General features: G+C 33.6%; 2 protein-coding genes across 2 annotated transcripts; both read left to right on the top strand.

The window, feature by feature from the left end:
* Positions 1–1,973: 1,973 nt before the first annotated feature.
* Positions 1,974–8,514, top strand: LOC132642525 (protein LIKE EARLY STARVATION, chloroplastic). The gene is made up of 4 exons (XM_060359672.1): positions 1,974–3,116; positions 5,874–6,514; positions 7,158–7,348; positions 7,883–8,514. The coding sequence occupies exons 1-4, from the start codon at positions 2,636–2,638 to the stop codon at positions 8,256–8,258; spliced, it is 1,689 nt and encodes a 562-aa protein (XP_060215655.1). The 5' UTR covers positions 1,974–2,635; the 3' UTR covers positions 8,259–8,514.
* Positions 8,515–14,956: 6,442 nt separating this feature from the next.
* Positions 14,957–16,782, top strand: LOC132642515 (calmodulin-like protein 8). Its single transcript, XM_060359667.1, has 4 exons — positions 14,957–15,167; positions 15,251–15,408; positions 15,714–15,794; positions 16,485–16,782. The coding sequence occupies exons 1-4, from the start codon at positions 15,092–15,094 to the stop codon at positions 16,620–16,622; spliced, it is 453 nt and encodes a 150-aa protein (XP_060215650.1). The 5' UTR covers positions 14,957–15,091; the 3' UTR covers positions 16,623–16,782.

Here is a 16,782-nt window from a genome sequence, read left to right as displayed (position 1 = left end):
ATTAAATTGTAGAAAAGATCTTGGTTAGCATAAACTTTCAGTGCACTTACAACTTTCAAAATTACTTATTATGAAATTAAATTATAAAAAGAAATCACTTCTTTGTGGAGAAAAAATAAACTTTGATAAGCGAGGAAGGATTTTGTTTGCCTCAATACATTATTCATTTATTAATTGTTGGTCATTTGTTTGATACTTCTTTTGATGCCGCCATTCGATCTCAATCTTTTCACTTCTCATTACTTGTTCAACTAACTTCGTTATTCGCCAGATTTAATTTTAATTCTCTATTTTCACACTCTTGCAGATTCCGCTCTTCCTTGAGTAGTTTTGAGTAGTTTCTTCTTCAATAGTTAAGACCTAAACAAATTCAAATTAACGACTCTCCCTTCCCTCATCTGTCCAAACTCATCTCTACTGTCGTCTAATGACTCCATAACCCTGACTCCACCATTTGAAATTTTGCTTCATCATCTCAGGTAAATCATTTTATTGAACCTTAAAAACTTAATTACATTCACCAACCTTGCAAAGCTTAATGGAAACACATATATCGGCCAAATTAACGCATAAATGAATGGCAAAAAACATAACATGGTAAATAAAACTACATTCACCAAATCGAAAAAAATAAATAAAAAAAAATCAATGAATTACTTAAAAAAAAAAAAAAAAGGTAAATAGGATTACAAACAAAATAACAATATCTTAGGCCAAAATTCCAAAAACATAAAGAACGATACTACCGGGCCGTCTCATTTAGGTGAAGGGAAAAGGACCATTTGAATGTGATTTTTTGGTGCCATATATATATATATATATATATATATTTGTTTTAACTGAAATTATAATGAGGCCTTAAAGGTTATAGTAACAATGATAGGTACTATAAAAGAGGCTTAAGCACAATAATTGGTAATTGTTAAAAAAAAAAAAAATTAGTAACATAGAAGGAATTATTTTAGGACTGATTTTTGACTTTTTTAATATCACAAGATGAAAAAAAAAAAATTAGGAGAAAGCTCAAAAAAATGAGAAAAAAGAAAAGTATCATTTGTGGCCGTAGAGAAGTGTCACACATCACCTTGTACACATTTTGCTGCGAAAACACATAGTAGGATTGTATAAATTTCAAAAATTATAAATAAAGTAGATCATATTGTTATACATGTAAAAATAAATTGAAATTCGTATAAATGGAAGGATTTATATTTAAAAAAATGGAGGGCCGCCGTTCTGATAGAAAATATAACTACATAATGAAAACTGATAGTCATACCTTAGAATATCTAAAGCACACATAATATAGCAATTGAACGAAGATACTGTTGTAATTTCTTACTGTACCCAAAATTTAATCTCTTTGTCTTACCTTCATACCTTGTGAAATGAGCAACATCTCTTTTATACTACTTCACAGTGGTACATGAAGAGTCTATGATTTAAGACATTGATCTTACAATTATAGGGGGAACTAATACTCAGTTAATGCTATTAAAAGTTAAAACATGGTCTTCATTAGCCAAAATGATAGAGGTTTATACGTTGCCAAAATAACTTATTGTGACTTTAATTTTCATTAACTCATATCATATATGACTGAGAATAAATACCCTGTAAATTTACAATTATAGGTGGAACAATTACGATACCTTATAGCAATTTCGTCAATCTGTGAAGTGTGCACATTGTGAATTTAAGTGATCGATGAATAATATCTTTTATTGGTATACGTTATGTAACTGTTGTAAGTAATATTGAAACTCCATGAGTAAAGAGAGTGGAGTATTAATTATTGAGCTAATTATTGTTTTTTTTTTAAAAAAAAATCATTTTTATTACATAGGGGTAGGGGAAGGGGAAGGGGAAATGAGGAGGGAATTACAATGTGGAGATTCGACCCTCATCAACGAGGTGAAAGCTCAGGTAGTCAACAAATACTGAACTAATTATTGTTATTGCAATAAAATGCATAAAAAGATAGGATAAGAAACAAAAACAATAGAAAAATATTAAAAAAAAGAAGAAAAATAATAAATATGATTCTTAGCCAAATAGAAAAGATATCACACCACTTTTTTTATTTCTAGCTTTATTATATATAATGATGATTATATTGCACGTGACTTCCTGATTTAGTTTGCTGGCCTCCATTCTCCGAAATGGCTAAATAGTTCACTTGATTTGATGCTTAATCATTTATTCAGAGTAATAATAGGGATCAGTTACCAGTTCCACTTAATATTTTAGACAACTCTGATCCATTAAACCAAAAATCAAACGAAAAATAATAATCTACACCTTATCATATGAGACACAAACCATGCAATCCTGGCCACATTTCTCAAAAATATATTTCCAAGTTTTTTTTTCCTTCTTTTAATTTCTTTTACCTCTCAGAGAAGCGGTAAATATGGCACCTCCCTTTACAGCATTACCAAGCTAAAGAAGACAGCATCACAACCTTCCTTCAATTTCAAGAAAACTTTTCTTTTTATCTTTCCAAAAACAGAATAATAAAAGCCTATAAATATTTGACACTCCCAAAACCACTTCTCAGTTCTCACAATATTCAAAAATCCACCTCTCTTTACTCTGCAAACTGCAAAGTACAGAGCTCTAAACACACTCTCCAATGGCCACTCATTTCTCACGCGCCACCACACGCGCCTCCATGCCAGTACCCCAAGAACCCAAACTGGAATACCCATTTTCCCTTTCAACTAGAAAACTTCAAAAGCAATGGAAAAACAAGAGTAGTTCAAGAATCAAGGTTTCATCAGATAATGGAACTGACTCATCATATTTGGACATGTGGAAGAAAGCAGTTGAACGTGAAAGAAAGACTAATGAGTTCCAAAGAATAGCTGAGAATATTTCTAATGATGTTGATCAAGTGGATGAAAGTAGTGAGGTGTTGGAAAAGAAAAGTGATGAATTCAAGAGGATTCTTGAAGTTGATCCTGAAGAAAGAGATAGAATTCAAAGAATGCAAGTTATTGATCGTGCTGCTGCTGCTCTTGCTGCTGCTAAGGCATTGCTTAAGGAGAATCCAGTGTCCCAAGAAGCTGACAGTTCAGTTAAATTGGATGCTCATGATGAAAATAAACAAGAAGGTAACTTCAAATTTTGTTCTTTCATTATGTTTTTATTTTCCTCTTTTTATATCAACAAGAAAAGTTGTAAGAATTTGTATACATACCAAGAATTGTCTATGAGTTTAATTAGATGTGATTTAAACAGTTTGTTAGAATAGTTTTGTATGCACCTAATTTCAAGAAATTGTTGCATGTAGTCTATAATGTGCGCTCCTCGTTTGAGAATATATGTTGTATTATAATCACTGTGATAGAATTGTTGTAAGAATATGTATACTTACTAAGAATTGTCTACGAGTTTAGTTAGATGGGATTCAAACAGTTTGTTAGAAGATGACATTTTCAGTTAAATTGGAAGCGGATGATGAAAATAAACAAGAAGGTAACTTCAAGGTTCTCTTCACAATTTTTTATGTATCTTTTCTATTCTTGCAAAATTATATGTGCGTAGAAATCAGAGAAAAGTTGTAAGAATGTGTATACTTACTAAGAATTGTATATGAGTTTTCTGATGTGATTAAAGTAATTTGTTAGGAGAGTGTATACACCTAAATTCAAGAAATGATCTTTGGCTGATGGCATTGAAATCAAGAAATTATCTATAATAAGCATTCCTCATTTGAGAGTATACGTTTTATTACAACGTGAAAGATCACTGTGATAGAATTATTGTCCATAACTTTTTTCTTTTCTTTTCTTTTCAACTCCTTGCAAAATTATATGTACATAGAAATCAAAGAAAAGCTGTAAGAATGTGTATACATACTAAGAATTTTCTATGAGTTTAATTAGATGTGATTTAAACAGTTTGTTAGAAGATGATTCAAGAAATTATCTTTGGCTGATGGCATTAAAATCAATAGAAATCTTATTATCTGTAACGAGCACTCCTAATTTTAGTTCCTCTTCGCAACTTCTTTTATTATCTGTTCTGTTCCTTTGCAAAATTATGTGGCAATAGAAATCAAAAGAAGTTGTAAGAATGTGTGTACATATTAAGAATTACGAGTTTTCCTATGTGATTTAAGCAGTTTGTTTGTATGCACCTTGATTCGAGAAATTATCTTTGGCTGATGGCATTAAAATCAAGATAACTTCAAGCTTCTTTACGTTTTTAGTAGTATTACTAGTCTAATATGAGCACTCCTAGTTTTTGGTTATATGTTGCATTACAACGTGAAGGATCAATGTGATAGAACTGTTGTTCATAACTTTTGTTGGTTTCTCAATTTCTTTATAGAAAGCTCTGGTATATCTACTGCAGTGTTTACAGTAATATTTTCTGCGTTAATTTTTGTTAAACGAATAAATACACAAGGCATAATTTGCTTTTTAAAGAATGCTGCTTCAGATTCTTTAATATTTTCTTGGTCTCTTTCTAAAATGACCATTCTTGTTTTTCCACACTCAACAACAATCGTAGGTATCTTCTTTTGAAATTTAGATGAGGAAAACAATTTGATTACAGTTTTACTATTGGGTATGTTAATTTTTGATTCCTGACTTCCTATTTTATATTTTTATTTTTACACTGTTAACATTGTGCTCTTGATCTATAATTGTTGTGATCTTGAATGTTAACTGGTGATTTACGATGATTACCAGTAGTTGGTCAAAAATATTTTATCAGCGAAATAGGAGGCGGCTCTGACTTTTTGCCTTTTCTTGAGAGTTTGAGGGGAAAGGCTCTAGGGACTACTTAAGTGTGTACAAGGGAAAACGAAGTTAAAATAAATGGCTCTATGTCATACTCTGTCAGATACTTGGTGCTTTTTGCCCTTTTCTGATAGATCACCTTAACTAGGATTGGATGCAAGGCACTTGATTATGCTCTCAATAAAGTTCCTTTGATGAGTCACTACTATAAGTGCTTGCTTAATGTTTGAATATCCATTCTAATTTCTTAGAATTTCACAGTTGAAATTTCTGAGGTTGTTTTCTAGTAGAATTTTGACCTCCATTGCATTCATGAAATTAACGCTGTTGTTGATTGATCTAGATTCCGAATGTGGAGTTGCCATTTCTTCTTTCGACTCCTATTGCCTTGTTCTGTTGGTTGGATATCTGACAACTATAATGATGATGTTTCAATGTGATATGATTCAAGAAACTTTTGGTTCTAATGTAATAAGCACAAATAAGTTTTTGGTTGACGTGGAACTTCAAGGATATGTATTTAACCGTGCCTAATTTTTTTTTTTTCCCAATGCCTAACTGTTTTGCCAAGTTTTTGTAAATAAAAAGGCTATTGTCAACCTCCCAAGCCCATCTGGATGAGTAAAATGAAATACTAGAACCTTTTCTGCTTCTTGCTACCCTTTCCTTTTCCTTATTTTCTCCCTTCATAGTGGTGAAAGAATCTTTTTTCTTTTCAAGAATTATGGCCTTTAATGGTTTAAGGAGAACCTTTCATCTCATTTTACTACACGGTTTGCTGTTATAGCTCTGTTGTGATTCCTTGTATATCCGTGGTACTCATTTAATGAATTTTACCTTATCTTATCAAGAAAATCTCTGTATAATTCCTCTTTTTGCAGCATAGTTGAAGCGCTTATAATAGCTAAAGCATCTTCAATCTCAAATTTGGATAGAATGGATCAGTCATGTTCTCCACGATATTAATATACTACTTTGAACTTTTAGCTGTAATGTTTTCTTATGTATGGTCGTTGCTCATACTCCACAATTTCAGGTATTGAGATATATTACTTGCTCCAATCTTCTACTTCCGTTCTATTATGTGGTAACTCAATCATGATGTTTGTATTTAATCAGGACCAGGAAATGTCATTTCCATTATGCCTCGATCTGGAACAATTATGGGAACACCAGGTCCAAGCTTCTGGTCCTGGACACCTCCTTCAGACAGCTCTTTTGATGACATTCAGATGAAGTCAGACACGTCTCTGTCTTTGGACCCACCAAACCCTGTGATAGAGATAGAACGATCTCCAGATTTTCTATCTATCCCATTTCAGAGTGCTATGGTTGATAGCAAACATAGTCCTCCTCTTCCACCTCTGCAGTCTCATTTAGAGGTTGAAAATTTGGAAGATTCCAGCGCAACATCTGAGATACCTCACCAGGAGGAGGAACGTGAGCTTGGCATTCTGTTCTCCACAAATGCAGCAGAAGCAGCTTATGCACTTAAGCAGGAAAACGAAGTATCATCTGAGGGAATCAAACCTGATGGATCAAGATGGTGGAAGGAGACGGGTACTGAAAAACGACCTGACGGGGTGGTCTGCAAGTGGACTCTAATGAGAGGCGTTAGTGCTGACAAAACTGTTGAATGGGAAGACAAGTATTGGGAAGCTGCTGATGAATTTGGTCATAAGGAACTCGGTTCTGAGAAGTCGGGACGCGATGCTGCTGGAAATGTGTGGCATGAGTTCTGGAAAGAATCAATGTGGCAGGTCAGACTTCATCTGCTTAGTCATCATGATATTCATAAGTTCTCTTTTGTGTTAGTTATTGCTCTAGAATTTATGAGTACAATGTACAATTCCTTGATCATAACTTCTTTCCTTAAAGTTCTTAGATGCGTTTGGTGAGACAAGGTCCTACCAATACCTACTTTCTGATTGAAGTCCGGTTTCTTCTATATGAAGCTACACAAAATTGGGCAGTAGAAATTACTAACTTTAACAAAATCGTTGAAAACTAAGGTTTCCAAGTCTATACTTCTTGCCTTGATGGCAATTGTTGGTTGCTTGCTTGATCGGTGAAGAGGTGAATCATAGTATAATTATAGTCATATGATAATATGTTGGTGTTTTTGACCCTCTTCTGGGTAACTAATGATAATGAACTGAACATTGTATAAGAACTTTGTGCTTCTATTTTTCCTTTACTTAGTCTGTCCTCTTTGTGTGAAATTTCTATTCCTAACATTCTAAATGACAAAGAACGGCGCTGCTGTATAGTTCCGGTTAACATAGGTTGTTACTTGGAAGGATGGGCTACGAATGGGATTTGAGAAACTGTGAGATAATTTTATCTATCTTCAGAGACACTGAGTATCTTCTCTTATTTCCTCTTTATTGTGGCTCTGTGCAGAGTGGTGGACTTGTCCATATGGAGAAAACTGCAGATAAGTGGGGAAGGAATATTAAAGGTGAGGAGTGGCAGGAGAAATGGTGGGAGCACTATGGTGCCGGTGGCCAAGCAGAGAAATGGGCCCATAAGTGGTGCAGCATTGATCCAAACACACCCCTTGATGCTGGTCATGCTCATGTTTGGCATGAAAGGTACTAAGATCTATATATTCTATTTTTCCAATTTAAGCTCTTAATTAGTTCATATGTGCGCTCAGGTAACTAGCATTGAGTTTACCATCTATGGAAACCAGTTTTGTTTCTTCAGTTGGTCATTTATTTCTGCTTTTGGTAATTGGAAGCATTTCTCTGGCATCTTCTGTTGTTTTCGAACTGCTTAAACTATGTATAATCCATGTATAATATATGTATAGTCCATGTAAATATGTGTATAATCCATGTATGCTGGCAAGAAAAAGAATAGTGAATCCAACCGGCTATTTGTAAAGATCCCTAAATAGAAGTTACCCTGCCATCTATAGTTTCTCCTGAATGCTGTCATACCTTAATTGCTCTTATCATAGGCCATGAGAGCAGCAGCGTTGGGTCATGCATCTATTGCTAACTTTTAGAACATTATGATGCTTATATTACCATACAATGGTACAGCTGCTTTTGGCTTATCAGTTAGTACCTCTTCATGTTATGTTAATTCCTTACTAAGTATGGTGCAAATCCATTTGGCAGGTGGGGTGAGAAGTATGATGGAAAAGGCGGAAGCACAAAGTATACTGATAAATGGGCCGAGCGCTTTGAGGGAGATGGTTGGGCGAAGTGGGGTGATAAATGGGACGAGAACTTTGATCTAAATGGACATGGTGTCAAGCAAGGGGAGACATGGTGGGCAGGCAAATACGGAGACCGCTGGAATCGCACTTGGGGAGAGGGCCACAATGGTTCTGGATGGGTGCACAAGTATGGAAAGAGCAGCAACGGGGAGCACTGGGACACACACATAAACGAAGAAACATGGTATGAAAGATACCCTCATTATGGCTTCTACCATTGCTTTGAGAATTCAGTCCAACTCCGTGAAGTCAAGAGACCTTCTGAATGGCCATGAGGAGTATTCTTTCGTTCTTTTGCTACTATCCACCAGGGCTCGAAATAGTATATAGATCATATTTTCTGCTTGTTCAACTTATCAAGCTATTATAACCGAGTATGCTAGTATAGGAATTCGGCTACTTGCTTTCTGATGTAACTTCAGTACTGATATTTTGTCAAAAGATTAATTCAGCTCTTGTAAGATAAGTAGTAGGAGCATATTTTGAAACAAAGAAGTTACCTATACTGCTATAATATTGCCTTATGGAATATCCTCCTGTGTGACTTGAAGCTAATGATAGTTAAAATAAGATAAACGATTGGCTGTCTCTTGCTTTGTCGTAAATCAGCGTAAATCAGAATGGATCATGGCGGCTATAAAATAGTGACCTGTGATCTTTATTGGCTTAGTTTATGAACTTGCAGCTTAAAAGCTTTAAGCACGTATGAAAATCTGCTATACATGCTGGAAAGTTCAGGCTGACAGCGTGACTGCTTATTTACATGAAGATTGACAGTGTTGCGCATCATGAGCTTTACAGTGCAATAAAAGTTGCATGTTATTTTCTCAGCAAACCTGCAAAACCCGTTATTTTTTCGCTTGTGATTCATCCTAGGGACATGTGCTGCAACTTTGTGCTTGTTCCAGTATACATGTGGTGTAAGGATCAAATTGTTCCAAAAGGTCAACCCATTTGAAGAAGAAACGGCTAATCCAAGATATGTCTTTCCCCTGGTTGTTTAATGTGTCAAGCACTGACCAAAAATCCTTGGCAAATGAAGAGAGCTTTCAGCAGTGTCAAAAAGAATGAATTTTCCAAGTATATACAACAACTACGCCTCAATCCTAGCTAGTTGAAATCGGAAATATGAATCCTCAATATCATAAGTGCTCTGTTTGAATCCATAATATTTCAGTATTTGTATTCAAGGATTATCCAACACTAGAAGTTCTTTAATATAATGTAGTGGTTATATGTTTAATATACTAAGTGTCTGTCTAGTAAACACTAGTCTTCTAGTTGTATCACATACGGATTTTCACTTACTTTATTTTTCTTATCTTTTGCTAGATCCGTCCGGATTCCGTGATATTCTAAACTTTTAAGGTATCTTCTTTCTTATTTAACCCAGTCGATCATAATGTTTTCACGAATAATAATCAATGCAATTTGTCAAATAAATCATAAAGAAAATTGGGTGTTACATTAGGTTCCTAGGTTTGTGGCCTTAAGAAGGCCCTTCTGAATAATAAGTCCCAGGGAGCCGAAGGAAATAGTTTTGTATATTAATCTAAGCATATTAGCCTTTCTAATCCTTTTTTTGATGTTATGTAGTGAAGACTTGGTGAAATTAATTGATTTTTTTTTTGTTTGTTTGTTTGTTTTCTTTTTGCCAATTTAATTGTTGATATCCCTCATTATTGAAGGGGAGTCTTGGCGTAACTGGTAAAGTTGCTGTCATGTGACCAGGAGGTCACGAGTTCGAGCCGTGGAAACAACCTCTTGCAGAAATGCAAGGTAAGACTGCGTACAATAGACCCTTGTGATCCGGCCATTCTCCGAACCCCACGCATAGCGGGAGCTTAGTGCACCGGGCTGCCCTTTATCCCTCATTATTGATGGTTTCGTTGAATCCTTAATTGAATTTGGCTTTTCTTTAGCGTTTTCTGCACTAGGGTGGAACAAGAACAACAACATACTTTTTGATGACAAGCAACCTTCGAGTGCGCACATGGTAAATTTTGCTACTATGCAATAGCGCTAACCACACAAAAGAGATAACCCCCACACTAGCAAGCCCTGTGCGACGAGCTCAACCCAAAAGACAAATCTCCTACAACGAGTTTCTCTACCAACTTAGTCATCCTTGCGGGTAACAACAACAACATAATTAGTGTAATCTTACAAGTGAGGCCCGAAAAAAAAAAGTGTGTAGACAGCCTTATTCATACCTTTAGTGGTCCTTTGGTGCATGGCCAAAATTATCCCGGGATTATAATCTCGGGACTAATTTATCTCATATCTTGGGACTATTTTATACCATCTAGGAGATGGTATAAAATAGTCTCAGGATTAGTGGTATAAGAAGATATATCCCAGCTTATACCATGAGATGCATTTTATACTTTATTTGGTACAAGGTATAAATTTATATCTTCTTTCAAATATGATATAAAAAATTAATATTGGGATATCCCAGCTTATACCATGCACCAAACGACCCCTTAGAAGGTAAAGAGACTGTTTTTTATGGACCCTCAATTGTAATAAGAAAAAGAAAAGGAATTGCTTGACTGATTAGTAGGTTCTAGAATTAAGAAAGGCCAGCCATCTGATACTCGTCTCCACTCATTTTGACTGAATATATGTTCTTTTTCCCCTTCCTTCCACTTTAAGTTGGGCAGAACTGAGATACGCGTTTTATTGGAAAAAATTGTTGGGAGACTTTTTTTTTTTTTTAATTATTAAATTTGTTTATATGTGGGAGACTGGAGAAGTCAAAGTTTTCCAAAAAGAGGACTTATTTTTTGGAAAATGTTTTGGCTTCTGTTTAGAGAGTGAAATATATTTCAAAGAAAAGACATTTATTAGATATTGATAATAATGTTAGCAACTAGGATAGTGTTATAAATAATTTTTTTATTATCAACTATTTGATAATAATATGTAAGTGTTAGTTTGATTGATGATACTTCCTCTGTTTCTATTTAGTTAGAATAAGATTTTACATGTTCATTAAGGAAATACTAACATTAATAAAAAGAGTAATTTTAATTTATCCTTTAGTAATTCTTTAATCTTTGCCTGTGCATGTCCCTCTTAACGCTAAAGGTAAAATTGAAAAAAATAGTTACTTCTCTCTTGATTTTATAACATAACAAGTATTTAGGAACAACAAAATTTTAGTAAACATGACAACGAAATGGGAATATAGAGAGCATGAATTAAGAGTTGAAATAGCTACGAAGGAACATGCCTCCATTCAAAGTGAGGGAAGACATTTTTTCCATTTAGGGAAAAATATTTTTGGACCATCACACACAAAAAATAACTTAGTCTTAAAAAATACTTTCCATCATATCAAACATGTATAGTTTTAAGGGTTTTGCTCAAAAAGAAAAATTCTTTCAAAGAATCACCAGAAAAGTTTTCCAACTTTTACAAGAACTAAACACATCTCGAGTTGTTGTTCAGTTTTTGCATGAGTTTCCGAATTTTTTTCAGTTTTTACAATGACTGAAAATTTTCTTAATTTTTTTTTTGTAAACAAACGCTAAATAAATTTGGCAAAATTGCCCCTTTCCCTAATAAAGAGGATGACTAATGTCAACGAATACAGGTTTTCACACGTCTCAAAGAGAAAATTGGCTTTTACAAAATACATCAAACAGCTGTCTAAAGTTGCTTCATGTTTTCTTGCACATAAGTACTGAAAATTTAACTTATTCGCCCGACACATATACAGTTAAGTACTGAAAATTTAACTTATTCGCCCGACACATATACAGTTAATTACTTTTAGATTTTCTAATAATAGAGCTCATAACATAATGAAAAATTGGCATCTTTTGCTAGGCGTCCACAAATTTTTTGAAGTTATGAATTAGACATTTCAATTGTCGAGTTACCAAATCAGCAATCTAGGCAGATTTTAATTAAAGTACATTAGAAATTTTTAAAAAAAATCCAGAGCCACTACAAAACCTAGTCAAAGTATCCAGCTGGATATTCTTGTTCACAATCTCTAGGTAATTGGGGACCAAGCAGATGCTGGCTCAATTACTGTATATGCAATACGGGCTACATATTTTCATTTTAACAAAGCACAATTGCGTGCTTTACCTCCCCAGGAAAAAAAGAAATGCATACTCTTCTTGCTCAAGATTCATGAAACCTCTACATCACTTATTAGATAAATTGTAGATTTAAACAACGTTTTCTTGATTTTTAAAATGATACTTATTTTGAACTAAATTAATTTGGGTAAAGCGATGTTTATTTTAAATTGAAGGGAGTAGCAAACTTTGGACTATCGTATTCTTTTGTGGCACATAAATAACTAACGCCACCAATTTATCCATGTGATTTTCCTTTGTAAACTTTTTCGTTAGTCTTAAACTAATGAAAAGCAAATTCAACCACATTAATTATTGTTTTCTTCTGCTGTAACTCTAAGTGAGTGTGTCATATTTGAGTTCGACCAATTGAACAAAAGTTCCCACACTCACTCTTCTCCCTCTTTTTCTATCTTCTTATGTTTAAGACATGTAAATTGATATACTAAAAATCTACATGAGAGAATTGAGCGATAACTACCAAAGGAATTTCTTTTTAAAAGCTTCAATATAGCTCCTTTAGGAATAAACGAAAAACTACCATTCCACCATGCAAGTTTTATTTTATTCCTCGGTTTACTCACACAGTATATTGTGTATGTGAGCATGAGATGAGATCAAAAGACCCAAATAAGACTGCACCTCGGCAGAAGCAAAAGCGCGTATTGACAGCCAAGCACATTTATGTCCTTTGATTTGACACTTCGATTATTCCACTAATCAAATCTTGGGTTTTAAAAGTTGACAGTGAATTTGCACAACTCCCAATGCTTAAAACCGTTGTTAATTTCTAGAGTTAAGCCCTTTAGCTTGGTCATGGTACTCGTATTTAGGTTGGAATGTTTAACATAATAACCCCCACGTAATATAATTCACTAAAGTTTTGTTTTCTATAGGGCTTGGACCATTTTTTCTAAAACACTGTGCCACGTGCCAACTTACAGCCTAACACCCTTGAGATGATGACTGTATTACGGTAGCAAGGTTTGAAAATGCTAAATTGATTCCACTCTTCCGCTTCAAATTATTCATCGTATTTCTGTTTTACGGGTCATTTAAGAAAGTATTAATTATGAGATCTTTTTGATTATTTTACTCTCATTACTTTCTTCATTTCAAAATAAGTGATATTTTTATCTTTTCATTTTTATTTCAAAATAAATGATATTTTACATAATCAAGAAGACATTAATGATATCATTCCAATTTTACCCTTAGTTGAATAAAGAGAGTTTTATATAACTAAAGAGCTACATCTTTTTCAAAGTATTTATTAAGGGTAAGTTTGGGAAAATAAATATTTGTCTCTAGGAATGAGCAATTCTCTTAATGGGTGTGACGAATCTAAAAACACCATTTATTTTGAAATAGAGGGAATAATGTCTTAAGATAGAATCTTTCATTGAATATTTACTCTATTTTATGTTTCATCTTCATAAGATCACCTAATTTTTGATGTGTTTGTAGTCTTCAAGAACGATTACTATTGAGAATAAAGTAAGATTTTTTTTTATTTTCTAAAATAATAAATAATTTAAGACAACTAATTTTAAAAATCATGTAAAATCTGGAGGTTGTCTTGTTTTTAGCTCAAAATCCTTATTGTCCACAGAATTTCACAGTGACCACTAATTATTTTGTTTTAAGCCAACACATTTTGCCATTGTTTTAGCAAATGACGAGGGATACAAGCCGGCAGAAACGAGCAAGTGACAAGAAATGGATGCCTTGGTGCAAATAACGCCAGCGTTAACCTATATACTTGACTTGGAGTGGAACAATATTTGGTGAAAAATAAACCAAATACTACTAAACAATAAACTTATTTGAGTTCACTGTACACATCTCCCCATGCTCTCTCCAGTCTTCTCTTGCAGTGCTCTTTGTCCCCTACTCATCTAACAATCCAGCTGTTTATTTACTTGGTTGTAGTAGTGAGTATTATTTTTCTTTATCTTTCTGAAAATAAGGAGAATTATTTTTCCGTAAAAAAATATTTCCTCTGTTTCAATTTATTTCAACCTATTTTCTTTTTAATCTGTGTCAAAATGAATGACCTCTTTCCTAATTTGGAAACAAATTCACTTTATGAATAATTTACAACCACACAAATTTTCAAGGCTTATTTTGAACCACAAGATTCAAAAGTCTTCCCTCTTTTTTAAATATCGTGTTCAGTCAAATGAGTTCATATAAATTAAAACGGAGGGAATACTACTATATGATAGTAGAAAATACAGAGAATTTATTATTGTTATCTAAGATAAATTTTATTGAGCAGCATTGTTAGTGATGATTCATATTAGCTAACCTCAACTTATCAAGCATTGTTGTATCAATGTCAAAACTTGAAATTTTAAGGAGAGTCAAACTATAAAGAAATAAGCACACAAAAGAAGTCAAAGAAAATCAACATGGTATATAAATTTTACGCCGACGGAGGGGTTAGGCCGTAGGGTGCGGGGTTGCAGGGAAATATTCAAAAGTAGCATGGAAAATGCAGAAGTGTTGTATGGTCTGGTCATGTTCTGAGATTTGGAAGGTGACAAAGTCATGAGTCATGGCTAAAAGTCATGAGTCATGGCTGCAACACCACCTAATCCCACTACTAACTACGGAGTATACATTTTTGACTCTGCCAATAGATCGACATATTGTTAAAAGAGACTTATCATTAGTTCAAAATAAGTAATCTCTTTTAATAGCACCATCAAACAAAAAGTATTAGCTTAATTATTGTTAGATATGTGCTTAATTATATATTTGCGCTCGTAATACCTTTCTCACGTTTTTGACTCTTTTTTTCCCCAATTTTCTTTTCAATATCCCTCTGGGATACGCATTTATTAGTAAGCCCCTCTTTGCACATTAGATTTTTTTTTTCTACATATAGCCCAGCTAAGATTGAGCTATACTCAACTTTCTTTTTTCTCATTCTACTCTCTTCCTCTCTGTTTCAAGCTGTTCTTTCTCTGTCCTTTCGAGGTACAAAAGACAAGAAAATAATAGTAATGGGAGACATACTTAACAATGATCAAATTGTTGAGTTGCAAGAAGCCTTCAGTCTATTTGACAGAGATGGAGATGGTAATTAGTAGTTTCTTTTTTTGTTTCAATTATTTTTGAATTATATATGGTGTTTGAATGCATTATATTCAATGTAAGTGCAGGTTGCATTACGGTAGAAGAATTGGCTACAGTCATAAGGTCATTGGATCAAAATCCAACAGAGGAAGAGCTTCAGGATATGATCACTGAAGTTGATTCTGATGGAAATGGAACCATTGAATTCACCGAATTCTTGAACCTTATGGCCAAGAAAATGAAGGTAACAAATTTATCTTTGTTATTTATAGTGGTGGAGCCAGGAATTCAAGTAAGGAGATTCAACAAAAAAAATTCTATGTCAAGAGGTTTCAACAACTTTATACTGTATATACAAAAAATAATCATTTTTGCCCTATCTATATAAAACTATAAGTTTTCAACAAATTAAAGGATGTTAAATTAACCCCACTTGCACCCCTCAGGCTCCGCCCCTGGTTATTTGTATATGCATGAGAAACAAACATGACAACATTTTAGTAAGCAGGGCTCTAATTAGGGGCTATGTTTTGGTTCTTTATGAAACAGGACACTGATGCAGAGGAAGAACTTAAAGAAGCTTTCAAGGTGTTTGACAAAGATCAAAATGGTTACATATCTGCTACCGAGGTTAGTCTTAATTTGTCCATATAAATCAAGTTTTAATTAATCATAATATTCATAGTAGTTCTAGGTTGACCATGCCGATTTCAGCTCGAACTACGCATCCATTACTGTCGGTGAAAACCACAAATTTGTTATCATTTGGATATATGTTGAACCACAACATAGATTAACTGATCTTGTCTATTTGTAAAATTATATTCCAAAAAAAAAAAAAAAATTGGCTTAAAGTATCCATGTTCAATAATTAGTGCAATTCGTAAGTCAATCATGTACGGCCGGTACTCATATCGTTGACGAGGCCCAAGCACAAATATAAACTTTCATTATAAATAATAAAAAAAGAAACACTATATGCTCAATGGATATTAAAAATAAAGTCATTCTTGTCATTGTCACTAACTGCTAGGGTTTTGTGGAAGGGATTTAGTTAACCCCTGGCTGCTAAGGAGTTCACATGTGATTTGATCTGTCCTTATAATAATAATCTTATTAATACATACAGCTGTTTCAAATCCAAGTTTATTGTAAGGGTATCTCACTAGACCAACTATTCGTCCAATGAACTTTTCCATAGTTCACACTGATCAATATTGTACTTTCTCTTTTTGACTTTCTTTAATTTTATTAGTTTAATCAAAGTTAATTTTTTTTTTTTTTTTTTTTATAATTGAACATGTTTTTGATCATGTGCAGCTGAGGCATGTGATGATTAATCTTGGGGAGAAATTAACAGATGAAGAAGTTGAGCAGATGATTAGAGAAGCAGATTTGGATGGTGATGGTCAAGTCAACTTTGATGAATTTGTTAAAATGATGATGAACGTTGGATAGAACTTAATTAGAAGAGCAAGTCCATTAATTAAATTTATAATTTCCTTCTTTATTCTTTTCTCTCCATGTTATTGTTCTTCTATTACTATTTGTTTAATTTTTGAACTCGTCAATGTAACAACCAAGAAATCGTAGAATGATTTGATTATTTATTAGTTTC

The sequence above is a fragment of the Lycium barbarum genome, chromosome 1 (genome assembly GCF_019175385.1).
Source record: "Lycium barbarum isolate Lr01 chromosome 1, ASM1917538v2, whole genome shotgun sequence".
In the NCBI taxonomy this organism is placed as follows: Eukaryota; Viridiplantae; Streptophyta; class Magnoliopsida; order Solanales; family Solanaceae; genus Lycium; species Lycium barbarum.
This window is presented reverse-complemented; position numbering and strand designations above follow the sequence as displayed.